The sequence below is a fragment of the Lygodium microphyllum genome, chromosome 27 (genome assembly GCF_053477565.2).
Source record: "Lygodium microphyllum isolate KBCC chromosome 27, Lygodium_microphyllum_v1.1.10, whole genome shotgun sequence".
Classification (NCBI taxonomy): domain Eukaryota; kingdom Viridiplantae; phylum Streptophyta; class Polypodiopsida; order Schizaeales; family Lygodiaceae; genus Lygodium; species Lygodium microphyllum.
Window position 1 is genome coordinate 45,563,738 of NC_141161.1, and position 20,030 is coordinate 45,583,767.

General features: G+C 39.5%; 1 protein-coding gene across 1 annotated transcript; it reads right to left on the reverse strand.

Moving 5' to 3' along the window:
- Positions 1-18,106: 18,106 nt before the first annotated feature.
- Positions 18,107-19,818, reverse strand: LOC148012274 (large ribosomal subunit protein eL15y). Its single transcript, XM_087669399.1, has 4 exons — positions 19,666-19,818; positions 19,401-19,567; positions 18,643-18,840; positions 18,107-18,521 (listed from the first exon to the last, which is right to left on the reverse strand). Exons 1-4 carry the CDS (start codon positions 19,667-19,669, stop codon positions 18,276-18,278), a joined length of 615 nt encoding a protein of 204 aa, XP_087525525.1. The 5' UTR covers positions 19,670-19,818; the 3' UTR covers positions 18,107-18,275.
- Positions 19,819-20,030: the final 212 nt, after the last annotated feature.

Consider the following 20,030-nt stretch of genomic DNA (forward strand, 5'->3'; position numbering starts at 1 on the left):
AGCTGAAATACCATGGTTATTGCAAAGATTTTACTATTGTAACTGCCTTGTTTGAGCAATGGCACACTTATACTACTTCATTGAAAGTTTTTGGGATTCTCATTTGTGAACTAATGTCTGCAACATTTTCATATGAGTTGGATTGAACTAGTTGCAAGGTACTAATAGATGTACATGTGATACGTGGATGTTATACAAGCATCTTGATCAATGAAAGATTAACTTGGTTTTCAGGGAGTCAAACATTGACTATTTGAATACAACAACAAATGCATAGAGTTGTAAACATGGAAAATGCAGATAGATCTGACAATATTATGGAGATAGTGGGTGAGAAGCTGGACAATAATAGCTATGCAATATGAAAATTCTTCGTGGAAATTTTTCTAATTGGCCAAGGCTATTGGGACCTTGTTACAAGCATTGAAGCTGAATCCAAGCTTCCAAAAAAGAGTCCAACTATTGAACAACTGAGAGGACATTGTGGTTGGCTGGAAAGAGCTCGTAGAGTCCTACATTGACTCTCACTATGTATTTCATATGCCATGGTAATGTAGATTATGAACTGCAAGACACCAAAAGATGCATGGAATATCCTAATGAGATATTATGGTACTACTACTAGTGCAAGAAAATATAGCTAAAACTGAAGTGTAATACCAAATGCTACATTCAGGAGTATGTAACAGAGATAAAGCTCATTGTTGTGATCAGTTAGCTATTATTGAAGTAGAGGATGAGGATTTGGTTGCATTGACTATGAATGGCCTCTTGGACCTAAATACAAGTCCTTTGACACATCTATATTAGTAAGACTTGAGAATCCTGACTGTAAGAAGCTAGTCTCATTGCTCATACATAAAGAGGTTAAGTTGGGTTTAGCTACTAGCTTGAGTAGCTCGAAAGGCAAAGATGCAACATTTTATTCAAATCAGAGAGGCCATGGTGGAGGGTCCTTTCATGGTTGAGAGACTCAACAAAATGCATGTTAGAATATGCAAAATCAACAAGGACATAATGCTAGAGGTGGTGGATACTCATGAGCGAGGGGGAGATTCAACTCTAGAGGAAGAGGATCCTGGCAGTCTAGACTACGCATGACAATGTAAACAAAGATAAGGACTATCACCACTATGGGAATTATGAACACATTGCTAAAGAATGTTGGAAGAAGCAAGCAACAGGGTCACTTTGCCTCTTCCAGTCATGTAGAGCATGAGACCAATGACAAGTTATTTGCTAACTTATGTACGGAACAAGGCTACTCAACAAGAAAAGTCAGATGACATATCATATATTGATTGAAGAGCATCAAACCATATAACACCGCATGGGGAGTGAATTCATGAAATGAAAGCAGGAACAAAGGGCTATGTATGCACAAGAGATGACACTTAGCATGGCGCATAGCTCAGACAAGAGTCATTCCATTGGTTGCATGAAAATCGTATGATGTTTTTCATGTTCCATCAATCATGAAAAATTTGTTATCTGTTGGCCAAATGGTTGAACAAAACCTATAGGTACGGTTTAACAAAGATGGTTTTTTTTATAGAGGAATATGGCAGAGGTTACAAGTTGATTACAAAGGGCAAAAGACATGGAAGAATGTTTCTTTTGGATGCAAATATTCCTAAGTTGAAAGTTGCAATGTTTGCTCATGATGATGCAAGTGTCAGAGATATAGATATCTAGTAAACACATTGGACATATAAATGTACAAAGGCTAAAAAATATGCAACAAAAGGATATTGCTTCGGGATTGCCAAAGTTCAAATATGTTGATTTGGGACATGTATGTTCAACCTCTAAATTTGGAAAATAAGTCTGGTTTCCATTTGTTTGACATACATGGAACAACATTAGACCTTTACAACTTATTCACTCGAATGTATGGGGACGTACTCATAATGTGTCCCTTGGAGGGTCTAGATATTATGTGACCTTTGTGGATGATTTCAACAAGTATACTTGGGTATACATTATTCTAAAACACAAAGATGAAGTTCTTGATAGCTTTATGGGTTTTAAAGGTCATGTAGTGAAAGTTCAACGGTTATGTCTCATGCCTATGGTCTGATGGTGGTGGTGAATGTGTGTCAAAGGAGTTTAACATGTACTTGATTAAGCATGGGATCAAAAGACAATTGACATGTAGCTATACTCCTCAGCAAAATGGAGTAGGTAAAGGTAAAATAGGGTTATTATAGAAGCAGCAAGGGCAATGCTAAATGAGAAAGATATGTCATGAATCGGACACCCATAGCTGGCATACATGAGAAGACACCATATGAGTAACTTTATGGTTATTAGCCTCACATTAGACACTTGAAAGTGTTTGGCAGTGTTGCATATGTGCACATACCTAATAAGAAACAAAAAACGCTTGACCTGAAAGCAATGAAGCTTGTCTTTATTGATTACTCATAGGAATGAAATGCTTATAAGTGTTATGAACCATCTACTCATGAGACTTTGAAGAGCCATGATGTGGTATTTGATGAGCTAGCATCATGGTAAGGTTCTAAGCAGGTAATATTTCATGATGATACTTCAAAAAGTACATATGCTGAAAATGCAGTGCACGACAGTACTATGACTAGTGGACCTACACATGATGTATCTGCTAGTGTGAGTCCTTGGACATGACGATTATGTAGTCATGGTTCTCATTCCATTAACACAAATATGTCAATGAGGGGGAGATTGGGCATGGATAAAGGAAAAGAGAAGGCATTTGATGATGTAACAAGTCCATTGACATCAAGATATGATTTAACGAATAGCTTGGATAGTGAATTTGGGATACTTTAAGAAAAGGTATATATCATATAGCTATTTGTAGATGTTAGATGACTTGGGAGTACATGTGGATAAACTAGCCAAGTTGTACTAAGACCACATGAGCAATGTGCTTTTGCCAAGTAACCATGTTTATCATGCTAGATCAAAGCACATAAAAGTGCATTATCATTTCATCAAGCAAATGGTACTTGGAGGCAAGATAGACCTTATCCATGTGAAGACAAAAGACCAGGGAGCAAACATTTTTGCCAAATCACTTGGTAAAGATAAGTTTACTCATTTCAAATTGCTACTTGGGATACAACAGATCACTTGAGCTTGAGGGGAAGTGTAAAGAATCAATGTCGTTCATCCAACTCCTTGTCCAATAGTAGGTTAGCTAGATAACATGTGTGCCTCAATAAATGAGTCAAGATCTAACTCTAATTAGGAGTATGGTTAGGTTAGCATTATGGTTTTCACTCTATTGTAATTATGCAGGTTATTCAATGAATAATGGAGAAAAACTATTGAGAGCACTTTGTTCTCTGAGATTGCCTCACTCCTTGTCTCTCTCTCTCTCCTTCTACATCTTCAACAATGATATCCAAAATTTGTTACCATAATGTAATTCAAATTAATAGATACACTTATTATATCTTAATAAACGCAAACAAGAAATCAAATGAGATAATTTAGGTGCATTTATTTGTGACTAAGCAATGAAATAGAGAATGCAAGGTTTGGCCTAGTGTGAATCAATCAAAGAAGTTTTCCTACCATAGAATGATAAGTGTGCTGGCCATGAGGATCCTTAGGAGCTTCAAAACAGAATCAAGAGGATTGGCTATGGACTATGTCTGATTGATGAAATATTGATCCACTTAATTGAAGGATATATTTCTACTAAGATACAAGACCTCATCCCCATGTCTAATTACCTCCATGCCCAAGGGATAGGAAACTAACCAAGGTCAATAATCTCAAATTTGGAGAAAATCTCAACCTTTATAATTAGTATGGTCATAGAAACTAAGCCCATGATCAAAAGATCATCAACATGTAATAAGGTATAGTTGATCCCCTTTGAATACAGACACACAAAGAGAGTATACAATAAGCTTTTTATGGGCAATCTAATATTATTATTCTCCATTATATTTACTTGCATATCATTATACAATGTGTAATTATATAACGGATCCCCACTCGGACTTTCGGCATTGTTCTTCATCCTAACAACCATCCATATAAAGGCCAATGTGCCTTTTAAGGGAGAAAAACAGCGAAGATTCTATCTAGGCCCATCAACAATCATATGTGTGAATCTTGATCAACTAAATTTGCTTGTCCTCAAGAATCTTCCTAATGAAAGACAAGATTCTATGGCAACTAGATGGAACTCTAACTATGAATAACATGAAGGCTATCCACAAGTTATCACCATGATATAATCAAGAGATTGAGTGTATCTTCGTGGAGATCCTAAGATTCTCATGAATTATCTCAATACTTGCTCAAGAGGAGCATCTAGCTATCCCAACTATCTATTCTTCTAAATGTGAGGCTATCCACTTGGTTATGGTACATCTACCTCAACATTTCCTGGATGTTCTAAGATCTATCCCTTTATCATGTGGAATAGGTCTTGCATCCATTCTCTAAAAATACCATCTTGCATATCTCAATGGTCTTTACAGGTTCTTTATGTATATTCTCTTCATTGATGATAACATCATGGCTATGCACTGATTTTTTTTACCACTAGATCTCATAAATAATATCCCATCTCTCCTAAATCCTCATATTCGAGAAAAATGCATTTTCTCGACTTGGGATCAAGTTTTTTCTTCTTGTCCTTTGAAATATGCATATAGGCCTCACAACAAACAAGCATAAGTGATCATAAAGAGGTTTCTTACTAGATCACACCTCTTCCCGAATCCTTTTATCCAATGGCTTGCTTGGTGATCTATTAATCAAGTGAATAGTTATCTTACCATCCTCGTCCCAAAATACATAGGTATGGTTAGCATTTGATAGCATACTCTGAAACCTTTCATATATCATCCTATTCCATTTTGAGCCAAGTTTTCAAGTTAAATCATCTTTCTACTATCCCATTTTCAAGACTTTTCCAATATGGTTCTATTCATATTTTCTACCATCTCATTTTGGAATGAGCCTTTAGGAGTAGTCAACTCCTCTTGATACTCCACATGTCACAAAAATTCTAGAAGCTATGAGAAGTATCCTCCCCACCATTATCAAGCATTTGAGTTTCTTGCCTAACTAATTCTCTATATAAGCGAAGAACTTTTCGAACACATCAAATGTATCACTCTTTTTGTGAATACGATAAGCCCATAGTTTCCTTGTAGCATCATTGATGAAATTGATAAGCCCATCCTAATGAAATTGTAGGCATAGGCCCACAAACATCCTTATGCACTAATTCCAATGATTTTGATTCCTTTGTACCAAGACTCTTCTTATATGACACTTGTTTATTTCCCATACATAAAATTCTCATATGTCTCAAACTCTTAAAATTTTAGAGAAGAAAATATTGCAAACGTGGAAAAAAAAATTATTTTTATCATAGATATATGACCCAAACGGTGATGCCAATGAGATACAGATGGCTACTCGATCATGCTTACAACAGGGTCCTTTAGACACACATAAAGAATAGAAAATGTAAAACTTAGCCTTGCATATAACAACAAGAGACCCTTTTCATTTTTCCAGGACTGACTATCAAAGACAACATAGTATCCACAATCATCTAACTATCCATTCTGCTAATCAAACTCTTCTTTGCATCAAATATATGCCATACATTTTTTAGCTCAAAGAAAGAACCATTAGAAAGTGATAGAAGTACATCTCCCACCCAACAATGTTACATGAAAATCCATTGCCTAAACCATTGCTTATGTGGGGTAACATGAAAGAATGCTTTTGAGTGAAGGATAGAATCTTGCGACATACCACCATCAATAGCAACAAAAAATGCATTACCAAGAGTAGAGACATACAATACATTACCATATGATTATTACATTGCTATAAATAGTGTTCAATTCCTCAATATTTGCCTTAGAATTTTCTTCCTTTTTTCCATCATCATTAATATCTTGCTTGCCTTTGCCCTTGATTTTTTGTTTAAAGCAGTCATTTCCTATATGACCCTTCTTATTGTAGTAAAAGCGTTCCACATATTTGTGTATGCAAGACTTGCTTCTGGAATCTCCTCTTTCATGGGATTTCCCCCTTGCATTCGACCTCCCTATTATGATAAATGCATTAGAACCTTTAGTGCCTATATTATTCTTTCTATTGGCATATTTAGTAAATAAGAGGTATGCCAAAAGAAAAAGGTTCGAAGGGTAGAGCCTCAAATAATCTTATGTATTTTATGTTCAAAATGAATAGAAATGAGTTATTGATGTGTGTGCAAATTAGTGAATCTCCCTCTTATCTTCTTCTCTTTCACCTCCACAGCTTGAGCTTGTTTATGTGTGAGACTGTCCAAGTCTAAGAGAGTGGGAGAGAGAGCGCCTCTTCTCTCTTCAGCCTTCTTTTTGTGAGAGTGTGCAACAAAAGAGGGAACTCAGACACAGAGGAAAACAAAGACAATTTGCAAGAGAAGAAGAAAAGAAACGTGCACTAAAAAAGGAACAAATGCTAAATACAAAAGGAGGACTGATACGTCCCTGCACATAGCCCACAACAGCAGTGAGAGGGCACCATATTAGGCTGATGATTATGGCAACACCAAAGACAAAGGAAGATGTAGAGTTAGAGTGTCCACCTACCAAGGAAGGAGGGAAGATGATAATCTGACTGGATACCAAGTGGGGAATGGCTATAGATAGCCGAAAATCCCAGAAATTGGCCAACCTAAAATTTGGGGGCAAAAATATGTCCGACCAGTATTTAATGATGGTAAAAATGCCAAAAATGCTCAAAAAAATATCAAAAAGGGTGGACAATGTCTAGCAAGTGAGGCAAGCTGAAGAATGCAAAAACTACCCTGAGAAATCCACATAAACTCTTGACTGGAGGAGAAATTTTTGAAAAAAATAAGATGAACCCATGAGTTATATGATTACCTTGTACATCCATTGTAATAAAGATTGATTGATACTTTATCAATCAGAGAAATAATGGAACCTTATTTTCCCTTGGAACCTCTGAAATTTTTGTTTAACTTTAGCAATGGAAAGAGAGTTTTATTTGAAAATTGTTTCAATAAATTAATCGAGAAATAATTTGAGTATCAAACTCTAATATTAACGCTATATAAATTTCCTAAAGTTTGACTTGGGAATTGTTGAAAATTTCCCTAAATTTCGAACCCATAATAATTCCCAACAAAGCCCAAGAGAAAAGGAATCTTTTGAAGCAAGTCAAATCTTCGAAATTTGATGGGAAAGGAGACAATTTGAAAGTCGATGCAAAAATTTAGATCGAATCCATGGAAGATTATTTTACTACTATTCGAGCTGTCCCAGCCAACCAAGCCATGGTACCTAAGCTAAAATTAATTGGCAAAGCTTGACTCTGGTGAAAGCAGTGGTGCCGAGATCAAGGTGTCTCTAAAAATACCATTACTGGTGATTTGCTGAAAGAAGTTGTAAGAGGGAGATATTTACCTCAAACTTATCGCACCCAAAAGATAAATGAGTTCTTTAATTTAAAGCAAAAGGGACCACACCTTGGAAGCATATTACTCCAAGTTTGTTTCACTTCTTAAATATGCACCCTCCATGGATATTGCTCAACAAGTGTCCAAGTTCTGCAATGGGCTAAATTCTCCTATGAACACTTGTTTGGAATCAATGCGCCCAATAGACCTCCAAGATGCTTTGACTCAAGCTGTTCCTATTGTGCGGGAAGTACAATCAAAGCCTAAAAATAATAAGTTTTGGAGCTACCATAACCAGAGCAAAGGAGGATTCAAAGGTCAAGCAAAAAGAACCCAAGGCCAATTTTACCAACGTCAAAAGAAAAAAGTAAAATCCAATGTAGTTGGAAATTTTGTTCCTACCCAAGGAAACGGGGATGGTCTTAGGTGCTTTCATTGTAATGAACCATGACATTTTAGGAGAGATTGTCCAAAGCTTGGAGGAAACCACTGCCAAGGCCAATTTCAAGGTCAAGGTAGAGCTGCCCAAGGCCATGGTTAAGTAGCTATAACAAGAGGAAGAATGTCAAATATTACCCTAAAAGAGACTAATAGAGAGATACAGACACTAGTTAGTCATCGAGGTAAATCATTTAAAGTTTTAATTGACTGTGGAAGTACACTTATTTATTTCACCCAAGTGTGCTAAGAAGTTAGGAATAGATACACTAAATGCATCAAAACTGCTTGTGGAATTAGCAAACGGAAAGGAAGTACTTTCTACATAGCAAACTGCCAAGGCAGAGTTTAACCTAGGAGAAAACCTTTCAAGTATGAGGTTCAGAGTAATGAACTTAGGAGCTTATGAATATTTACTGGTAATGGATTGGTTGATTCCCAATGATGCTCATATCCATTGTGGAAAAGGTCAAGTCACATTTCAGGATTTGAATGGTGAAATAGCAACTACACAAGGCTAGAACATGGTGTCATGTAAAAGAGCAAGTGGCTTTTTCGGTCAGTTTTGGAGATTTAATGCAAAAAAGAAGGATTGGCGAAATCATGCGCGTCGCAATCGTTGTTTACATACAACAAACAGCACTCCGAACACGAAGGAGTGATTTGAAAGATTTTCGACCAAGTATCTTAGAGTTTTATCCCCCCCTCCCCCCCCCCTTTTGAAGTCAATGGAACCATCAAATTTGTGATTTGAGCATCAGATTACATCTTACAAGTTTTAGATTCTTGATTTTGCCAAGATTCCCTCCATAAAGTGCTCTTCTTCTTAGGCACAACCCTTCTTCGCTAATTTAGCTATAAATAAGAGGCATAGGGAGCAATTTAGAGAGGCAGAAGGAGACCCTGAGAGGCTACAAGAGGGAGGTAGAATGATACCCCTCCAAGAGGATGCGAGACGGAGCTAGAGAGAGAGAGAGAGAGAGAGAGAGAGAAGTTACACCAAACGGCTGCAAGGGAGAGAGTTAGCTCAACCCCCCCTTGTCTTGGTCTTCAACTAAGCCATCTTCTCTTACGCTCTCCCATCCCAAATTCATTCCTCCTTTATCTCTCGAATCCACTAGCAAACGATGGCTCCAAAGAGATGAGGTGGAAATACCATGAGAACCACTGCAACCGGTCAAAGAACAAGTATTGTCGGAGATACGGGAGTGCTTGAGATTGCTGGAGTTGTCACTACTAATGGAACATCGGGTGTAGCGAATGCAAGTGCAAGCAAATACAAAATTTCCAATGCCATCATGCCAAACCAGGTTATTCACTACTAGGTAATTATTTTGCCACATAAAATAATAAGGCTTTTACCAAAATTTTAAATAAAATATTGGCCTCCATATTTTTCACTTACATGAAATTATAATTTTATCTAGAGAGCATATTAATACATTCATAAATGGTTAACTACTACCTATGATTTCTAGTTAGATTAATCAAGATTATAATTCATAAGATCATGATGAAAATAGTTGCACATGGATATCGCACAAAATGAGTAAAAGACTATATGCGCACTCGAGATAAATAAAATAACTCAATAAATTGTCAATGCGGCAAGGTTAAGGTTGATTAACGCTTGTTATAAAAAGTGAATGTCTATTTAAAGGTCTTGTAAATCATCTTGCTAAATTATTGTCGCAATATTTTTTTTCTAAAGGAAATTCACTTATGTTGGGTAAGTTAGCCCCAAATGGAAAATCCATGTCTTGCTTAACATGTTGTAAGAGATGTACTCAACACTTCTTGATGGGAAAAAGAATCCTCATTGGAATGTAAGGTTATCTTAGGATAAGGTCTACCTTGGCTATGGAAGCTATGAACTGCACAATGGTGTGATTATCATGGTTTGAAAGGATTGTTTGTGTTTGCTAGAACCTAGATCTCTGATTAAAAACATTGACAAACAAGATAAAAGGAAAGATCACTCAAGGCTATCCCTAAGCTAGTTGCAAGACCCTACTCCAAGGGGGTCATGGATATCCCTTTAAGAGACTTAGACCGGCTCCATAGCGAAAGGTCTGTCCATAGGGATAGCCTCGAGCAGTAGGAGATGTGGATGCCAGGGGGGGATCTGGCCATAAATTCTACATTACTCCTAGAATCTGAGGAGCCCCTTCATGACCCAGGATGGGATCTTGGAACCCTAAATACTAGTTATAAGAGTGGAATCTTGGTGGGCAAAATACCCTCGTGGAATTCTATATATCTTTCGCAGGGTCGGAAAGATGCAAATTGTGATAAACTTTTAATATAATAAAAAAAGTGTTTTTCTCAAGGATTGTTTGAATTGCATGTGTGTCCGTGAGATAAATTACGTGAAGGAACCTGTGATTTAACAGACTAATTAAGGAAGCTGGTTGTATATGTTCCAATAAATGTATTGTAGGTAATTTAAAAACTAAAGATGATTCCATCATCAAAGGAAAGTGGATGGGCGTAAACCTCGATGGATTCGTCCAACGTTAGGGTGGGCCTGGTTAGCTGGGAGCTTTTCTAAATCGGCGATAGAAATAAGATGATAAATTAACCAACTAATCATCAGGTAGAACCAGCTTGCATTGTTTTAGGGGACTGAAATGGGATTTTGCCTTATGGGCAAGAGGATCAATGTATCGTACTCCCCTCCATCTCACATTCTCTTTGAACCAAGTGCGATGGCAAGTCCGCTTCAGTTTGAGTAATCCTGTAGGAAGTGGAAACTCAATAACTGACGCTAGCTGGTTGTTAGGAGACCCGTCTGATTCTAGGAACCTGAAAATTCAGGTCGATCCCAGTGGGTTCGGTTGGAACACTACCATTGCGATATAGACTCAGTGGGGTCTAAGTGACAAACCTCGTGATGTTCCAAGGGAGCGTCGAGCGGCGTCATTTGGAAAACCTACTAATGGACTACAAAAAGGTGCACCTTGAAACAAGTGATAGACACATCTAGATCTCCTGAGGTCTTTGTCTAACTCAGACTGCGGCTCACAGGCAGGAGATAGCAAGGCATGATAAACATGACTTCTAACACCCCCTCTCAAATCCTGGATGTGGCAGAAGGCAAAGAAAAAAATGGATCCTGGGGTGGCAAGAGATATGCCAATGTCGATGAAGTCTGTCGATGAAGATTGCTAATGAAGAAGCTCCTCACAATCTTGGAAATCCCCCTCTGAAACAATAGGGGTCAAAAAATCCACAGCTGTATCACCAAGATCGTCCCCCTCTAAAAGGGATGGGGGTACGAGGGAACCACCGGAGGAGAGGGTGGGGGATGGAAAAGAACCTATGGAAAAGAGGGTGCACAAGTGAGAATGGGTGTAGCAATAGATAACTGCCTCAGAGGACCCTGCATAAGAGAAGGGGAATGGAGCTTGTAAAGCCCCCTCTCCTGCCAACCTATCACAAAAACAACCTCTATAGAAGAATCCTCAAGACAAACGGCCTGCTCAGTGAAGACAACACAAGTACCAAGCCTTGCAAGGCCATAAACTGAGAGGAGTGGAAAGCCTAAGTCTGGAACATAAAGAGTCTGTGAAAAAAGACTTGACGCACGGTTAGAAAATAAAGGCAAAGTGCCAACACCACAAATAGACACCAAAGCAATGTCACCAACAATGATTGAACCCTAAAAGGGCATAGATCCTGCAACAAATCACCTCATGGAGTCATATGACTAAAATCTCCACTATCAACCAACCAAGGCCTCTCAGAAGATGAGGCAACCATGGAAGAAGGCTCCTCCAAGTCAACAATATGAAGGAACGCCGACTCATGGGTAACCGCTAGAGTAGAGGTAGAAAGCTTGGATGTGTTAGCTCCATCCTTCACTCCTAGACAAAGGTGAGGATACTTCTTCCAACATTTCTCCTCTCAATGTGTCCCTTCCCAAAGTATGGGCATTTAGGCTTCTCGGAGTTGGAGTTAGAACCTGAAGAACTCTCATGTCTTTTAGACTGGCTTCCCTTTCTTCTGCGTCCCCCCTCTCAAACCTACAACAAAGGCTTTGCTGGAGGTGGATCCACTAGCTACCTCTTTGGCATGCTCGTCATGCTCCAAAATAAGCGGGGCAAAGCTCCTGCCATGGAAGCTTCTCACAGGTCCTCGATGTAAGAAGGTTAGTGTAGAAGGCATCAAACCAGGGAGATGGCAGCTGAGTCAAAAGAATCATGGCCATATCCACTAAAGAGATCATCTTGCCAAGGGACACAAGCTCATCTCTCATGTCCTCGAACATGTTGATATGATCCTTCATGGAAGAAAAATCATCAAAAGCGAGCATCCATAATTTCTTCTCGAGAGTAATCCAATGGGCAAATGTCTTCTGATGGTATAACGAAGCAAGCTTTGTCCACACTTCCGCTGCTTTCCGCAACCTGCGCACATGCACTAGGACAAAATCTTGTAAGCTCATAAAGACAAAAGATCGAGCTCATGAATTGAGCCGATCCCATAAGGCGGCACGATCCATCAATGATCCAATAGTGGGATCCTCCACCGGACAGGGAATAGGGTGGGTAACAAACTCCCAAAGATTAAAGGTATCAAGGATACACTCCACCTTCCACGACCAAAGCGAGTTGTTGGAACCACCAAGCCAGTTTTCTTTGGGCAAAGAAGGGAGTACGGACACATGTATAGAGGGTGCCATGGAAGCTTCGTATATGAAGGTCAGCAAACCGACCCTTCTATGAAACATGGAGAGAACGGGGAGGAGAGAATCTCGTACAAACGGGCTAGGTGACCTCCAGTTGTCACGTGAACTAGCACGAAAATATCTACGTCTCTTAGAGGAGGGAACAGAGACCTTATCCTCCAAGTCAACAAAGAACTAGTGATAAGGCATCTTCGTATAAATCTACAAAACACCCACAAAAAGTTGTGTTTGGCTATGGACAACCCCAAGACAGGAGGAATGGGCTACAGATATAGAGATCTCGATGTAGAAGGTCCACCTGAGGGAGAAAATTATGTCGACTGCTCACGAAGGATGCAGAAGCACCAAACTGCTAACGTGAATGCTATCACCAGCTCCTGAAAAGTTGTTTGAGTGCAGAAGGTAGTCAGTTGGCCAATAGACAGTCATCTCCACCCAGTAGGCTCTAGATGATGACGCTAAGCACCAGATGCAGTTGTTATCTACTAGGAGCTTGTGTTTTCAGTAAACGCAGATGTGGATGGCCTCATAAACTCTATCGCTCTCAAATACCATGCTCTAATACCATGTGAGAGTGCAAAATGAAATAAGGAACTCCAACACAGAGGAAGAGAGAGACAATTTGCAAGAGAAGAAGAAAAGAAACCTGCATTAAAGAAGGAACAAATGTTGACCATATGACTAATCACTCCTTGCACACACCCCACAGCTTTAGTGAGGGCACCAAATCAGGATAACGATGACAGCAACACCGAACACAGAGGAAGATGACAGAGTCCGAGTGTGCACCTGCCAAGGAAAAAGGGAAGATGATAATCTAACAGATTGCCAAGTGGAAAATGGCTATAAATAGCCAAAATTCCCAAAAACTGGTCGACCTAAAATTTGGGGCCAAAAATATATCTAAAACATTTAAAGTTGGTAAAAATTCCAAAAATACTCAAATTTCTCGAAAAGGGTGGACAATGTTCGACAAGTGAGGCAAGCTGAAGAAAGCAAAAACTTCCCTGAGAAATACATATAAAATCTGGACTATAGAAGAAAATGCACTGAAATGCAATAAATTGAGTGCTCTAGAATGAGCTAGCTCCTCCATCAAAACAAGTGATAGATAGGTTAGAGCACCTCAAGTCCTCGTCCTCGTCCTCGTCCAACTGACTAACTCGCAGGCAAGGAGATGACAAGGCATGACAAACATGACTGCTAACACTTTCTCCTCCTTTTCTTTCTTGCTTATGAAAGTTTGGCAATTGGATGGAGGAGAACAAATCAAGGAGGCCCATTGTTGTATGCATCAAGGATCATGTTGAGCTTTCCTTCAACGAGGCAAACTAAAATAATGGAGATGAAGGTTTTGGTAAGCTTTGGCATCTTCTCTTAAGTTTAATCTTTGCTCTGATATCACCATGCATAGCATGGAAATTGTTCTTGTTTGGGATACTTGAGGTATAAAAAGTTTATTAGGTGTCCTATCCTCACATAAAAAGAAACCCCCCAACATAAGAGAATTTTTTACATTGAGATTAATACATCAAACTCCAACCTTATCATTGGAAGACTCCAAACTTTGTTTTGGGTGCTTGGGTAATCCAAGGGTCCTCCCATTCATATTTGGATACCTCTAGAATCCAAAAATCATCCAATAGTAATCCTTTAAGTTGACCTTGGGACAAGTCTTTACTTGTATTTTCCAAGCGTATGACTAGTTAGGCAACCTTAATACATTAATGAGCGCACTAACACTTGAAAGGGCTCGTCGATGTGTGATGCATAGTAACAATAGCTTAATGGATACATCATTTGATTATTCTCTTCCCAATGTACCCCCACACATTCCCTCCCAAGTAACATTAGAGCCTTACCTTAAGACGACTACTACTAGTCATCCAAGAGGACGAAAGCTCCAAAACTCCCACATTGCATGTGCACAACTTTCGAAAACACCCTATTTTTTGTAAATACAAGTTAGCTCAATGCGAGATAAAAAACTTAAAAACATGATATAAACATCTTGAATGTAAGGCATACTCAAGCCCATTTCAATTCTACCAACATGGGTTATAGGCCATCTTGCAATTGAGGAAAGTATTTAGAGCCTTTAAACCCAAAACATTTCCTCAAAATCCACACTTGGGAAATCCACATTTGGGAAGCAACAGCCTAAACTATTTATTTGGCCACTTGCACAAACATTGATTTCAACTAGAAGACCATCCAAACATAACGTCAAGCTACCATCATCTAGTTTTACCTCTTGTAAAGAGGTGAGAAACAATCCAAACATAACATCAAGCTACCATCATCTAGTTTTACCTCTTGGAAAGAGGTGAAACTTTGCATTGCTAACTATCAACTATGCTATTGAGAAACTTGAGGCCTTTTCAAAACCCTCAAGGTAAAACCTGGAACTTGAGTTGATTTTAAGAATCTTGAAAGACATGTCAATCTCAACCAAAATTAGGTGTCATTGCTTGCATGTGTGTTGAAGTCCCTAAAGCTTTTTTTGACATGAGACACATCAAACAAGTGACATTGAAATTGACCAACACCACCAATGACCTAGGAAGCAATTCGAACAAGTGTTAGATATCAAAAACCACAAAAACTTGGACAAGTTTTAGATATCAAAAGCCATAAAAAACCTAACCTCAAGGTAAACACCCTAAGTTTTATCTTGTGTGAAGAAAATCATCTCACAAAGAGGCGAATAGTCAAAAACGAGACTCCCTTGGTTCATTATTATACGTAAAGGACTGAATTAGGCAAATCCCTTGGTTTGCCAACTCTACACCTAAGACAAGACAGATATCAAGCATCGTGAGTTGAGGGAGAGATCAATATCATAGCCAACTTTGACTAAAGAGATGCTTTATTTTTCTAGCAACCCATGTCAAATCCAGCCTTCATCTGTCCTCTCCTCTTTCCTTATGGACTCCACAAATTACTTTTACAAAGAAGATTCCACTTTCCCTCTAATTTCATGTGGTGTTTCTATTGTTCTCTTGAGGAACACATCAATGCAAAGGACCAATAACATGGCTGTGGCAATATGATAATGGAGGTAAGAGAAGCCGATGATACAGCAAGAATTGTCAACTGGGCAATTCAGCCCTAATCTTCAACGATGTAGTACACCCATTCACAATGGCACAAGATGCCCACAAACTCAACAAGGCATGGGGCAGAATCAAAATGCTACCAAAAGAGTTGAGAGGCATGGAGGGTGAAGCTAAACTGCAAGCTAGAGCTCCTCTCAAGTGTATAGGTCGCTACAATGACTCAACCCACTTCATCATCAATCATAGAGGCATGGAGGGTGAAGCTAAACTGCAAGCTAGAGCTCCTCTCAAGTGTATAGGTCGCTACAATGACTCAACCCACTTCGTCATCAATCATACATAAACAATCCCCAAATTCTTCAACCCTATAGCTACCAAGAGAATTGAGAAGTATGGAGGGGTGAAGTTAAGCTGCAAGCTAGGGCTCCTCTGAAATGTGTAGGCCACCACAGTGATTCAACCCACTCGACGTGAATCACAAAAATAGCTCACAAACAAGGGCCAAATTCTTCAACTACACCAGCATCTTTCCTAGGGACTTTGTAGCTAAGGATTGTGGATTTCCCACCTTGGGGGGAGCTCCCTCTCAAGGGGCACTATAGGCCAGATGTAATGGAGGAAACCTCCAAGACTGCCTAAATTCTTCAACTAAACAAGCATCTTTCCCAAGGACTTTGTAGCCAAGGATTGTGGATTACCCACCTTGGGGGGAGCTCCCTCTCAAGAGGCACTATAGACCAAATGTAGTGGAAGAAGCCTCCAAGAACTATGGCTTTCCATTGAAGGTGATTCAATAAGTACGAGAGAATCCATGATGCAACAATCCTTACTCTAGTGGAGGCAGTTAAATTAGGAATTAGCCTTAAAAAAGTGTTTACAAACGTGAATTTGAAAGGCTTATTGACTAACATCAGAATGGTCATGAATGGAATCTGCAAGGCTAGGAGGAGTTAGAATGATATAAACACTCATTTCAACAACTAAGCCCTGATGGCTTGCGGTGTACTTCGAGTTTACAACCTTGGAGTTCAAGGAGGTTAATTTACCAAGGACTAACACCTTAACAGGGCTATTAGCCAGTCTTTTTCAGTCTCCCTTAAAAAATCCAAAAAAAAAACAGCTTACAATAATCCTCTCCCCTAACGCCTGAAATAAGCCAAAAATAGACAAATGACATCTCTGATGACATTAACAGGAAGTAATAAATTAGCAACAGTAAGAGTTTGTGTGGCATCATCAATACTTAGCTTCCTGAAGGGAACATGGGGATTGGTTAGAAGTTCAAGATATAGCATTCCATTACATGGGACTTGGACTTCATCTTGGACTTCATCACAATGTTGCTGTATCTTCCTAGACAGCTTCAGAGTTTCCTGGCTAGTACTAACTGTCACATACCCAGGTCAACAGATATTCTATCCAACTAAATTGCCGAACACCACAACAATATGAAATCTCAAAATATTCCACTAGTCATATCAGAAAGGAAAAAAGACCACTAAAAGCGAGGAAAAACTTCTTATAGTTCTTAGGGTTGGGTAGAAGAATTCATAGTCACAAACAATAGATTGGTTATTGAGGCAACCCTGCCCGCATCAAAAACCTTCAGATCACTTCAAGCATGAACATCACACCAACATAAAAATAGCTGAAATTGAACCCTACAACTGATAGAGGTGGAAACCCATTCTAAAAAAATTGCTTTCACAGACCCTTGTGCAAAGAATATATATCTTCCGGGCTAAGTTTCAAGGCTGATGTTTAGGATAGAGCGGGATGTAGCAACCGATTGAGATAGAAACCCATTCCAAAAACTTACTTTCACAGTTTCTAGGCCAAGTTTCAAGGCTGATTATTTGAATAGAGCAGGACAAGGCCTTTTTACGTAAAACATAACTAGTCCAATACTACCATTGACGACAAAGATTAAAAAATCATGACCTTAGTCAAACAGTTCTATTACTCAGATGGGGTGAATAGAGCAGGACAAGGCCTTTTTACGTAAAACATAACTAGTCCAATACTACCATTGACGACAAAGATTAAAAAATCATGACCTTAGTCAAACAGTTCTATTACTCAGATGGGGTACAACAATAGAGTATTTGCAAGCTATTAAAATACAAACTAGACTTGTGTCAACACCGCAGGTCCTATACAACCTGTGTAAGTTGGTGCAAATTGACCTAGACCAGTATTACTCACAAACAACTGTATATCAATGCAAAGCAGGCTAGCAATACTCCATTGAGAAGTGATTTTTTTAAGTGTCTTCTGTTGCCAAATTGCTTGTCTGATTTGCCTGCTATAACAGTCCATTATAGGACATAATTGGTGTTCTCCAACACTCATCGAAACCAGAAAGAACTTTGCCTCAAGAGTCATTTACATACTAAAGATACAGAACGAACGTTTTCTTCAACTAACCACAAAACCAAGACTTAACCTTGTGACATACAACAATCCACTAAATCGCACAAGTTTGGGTAAGTGACAAAAATTTATGCAGTACTAGATTTTTCATATTGGAGCTAAAGTTCAATGCCTCAACTTGCTTCTTGAAACTCTCCAACTCATATAAGCTCAGCAGTACACAACCCAAAACACCCACTTGGTAAAATCCAAGTAAACATACACCCCCTGACAAAAACTATCGGTATCGACGCAATGACAGAGTATTGTTGCGCTTCCATGTAGCCCGGATAGAAGGATGGGCCTTGTGGAACAAATGTCCCCTGCCACGAAGACCACGGTACTTCTTGCCAGCTGAGGTAAGTCCTCTAAGCTCTCTGTGCTTGTGCACAGGCTTGCAGAGCCAGTTAATGCGAGGATCATTGCGGATAGCAGTGTGAGCAGGATCCACAAGGATGACTTCAAAATACTTGTAAGTTGAATCCTGAAAAAGGAAAAGCGAGCAGTGAGCACACAAAGGCATAATTCCATATAAATTCCAGAACCAACAGAGGAACAGGCTGTCAAGCAGTTTGATGGGAGGTCATGAGGAGCAAAAATCGTACTTGATTGATCCAATAAGAATTGAGAACTCGCAAACCTCCAAGTTTCCTTCCTGCTCTCTCCTCAGCAACTGAACGGAGGTTGCGCTGGAACTTCAACTGTGTGATACCCTGGTTCTTAGGCTTACCATACACAATACCCTTAGAAACTGGCCTCTTTCTTCCTCCACGCCTCACTCGCACTCGATACACTACATAACCCTGAATGTCAATTGTGGTCAGCTAACACATTTGATTGAACAAAGGTGAGCACCCTTCCATACTTTATTACCAAGGGGCTCTTCAAGTCAGTTTTATAGAAAGAATTTCAATGCAAAATACAGTCAGAAGTCAATAATTAGATAAATAAATTCCAAAGCTAGGGAGCCCACCTTACGCATGCACAAGATTTCATCATGCGTAAAGCAAGCAAATCCACAAAGCATTAGACAGATCAAAGCAAGGATATTCATGAAACATTAGACAGACCAACACCCTCCGCTAGCAATATCTAACCCATTATCATCATGACCGAGGAAAAAGGATATCTCATAGGTACACACAACAGTTGATGAACGAAGGCCTATCAAAGCCGCACATTTAGACATTGCCAGAAAATTAGAACAGGTAAGACCGAATACTTTTATGATCCGTGTGTTGATCCACAAGAAGAGATATAAAGTACGCAGTTGGATCATACAGGCAACCGCGTCTTCCTAGAAAGATAACACGAGAAGCAACCTGCTCCAAATACATAACCGCAAATGCGGGTACATGCTAACCTGTTTAGCCTTGTAACCGAGACGGCGGGCTTTGTCGGGACGAGTGGGACGAGTGATGCGCACAATACCGGGCAGCTGCCGGTACTCCCAGCAGCGAACGCGGAGGAGGAAACGCATCACATCCGACTGCTTCTTGCGCCATAACTCCTCGACATACTTGTAAGCCCCTGGGGTCAGACAGGAGGCCAGGCAGGGACATGTAAGCAGGAGAGGCACCCTAGAAACGCAGAAAGAGACAGAGACTGAGACAGATGCAGAGACTTACCCATGGAGATAGCAGCAGAGAGACGATCACCGTGGCTTCGGACTAGAGCGCTAAAGGGAGCTTCTTTAACTCCGATTGTGCCTGATAGAACACAACAACCAGAAACCCTAGGCCTTTAAGTCCGTTTACACTGCCCAAAAACATATTGAGCCCCTCGTGATGAAACTTAGAAAAAACATATTTCATCAAATAAAAGCTCGTTTAATTGGGCGTGTGTAATTTAGACGCTTATGGACGTATATAATCAAGAGGGCTTGGAACCTTCGCTGGAGGATTACACTCTATATATGGGTGATTGGAATATGACTGTGATTCTAACAAATAACATGGCTCCACCTCGATGTTATGCATGGAAAGAGATAGCT

Excerpts from the sequence above, each read along its gene's own strand:
- LOC148012274 (XM_087669399.1), bottom strand. Across the intron at positions 18,841-19,400 it reads TCGGTTACAAGGCTAAACAG|GGTTATGTAGTGTATCGAGT; the intron begins GTTAGCATGTAC and ends ATTGACATTCAG. Across the intron at positions 18,522-18,642 it reads ATTCTTATTGGATCAATCAA|GATTCAACTTACAAGTATTT; the intron begins GTACGATTTTTG and ends TTCCTTTTTCAG.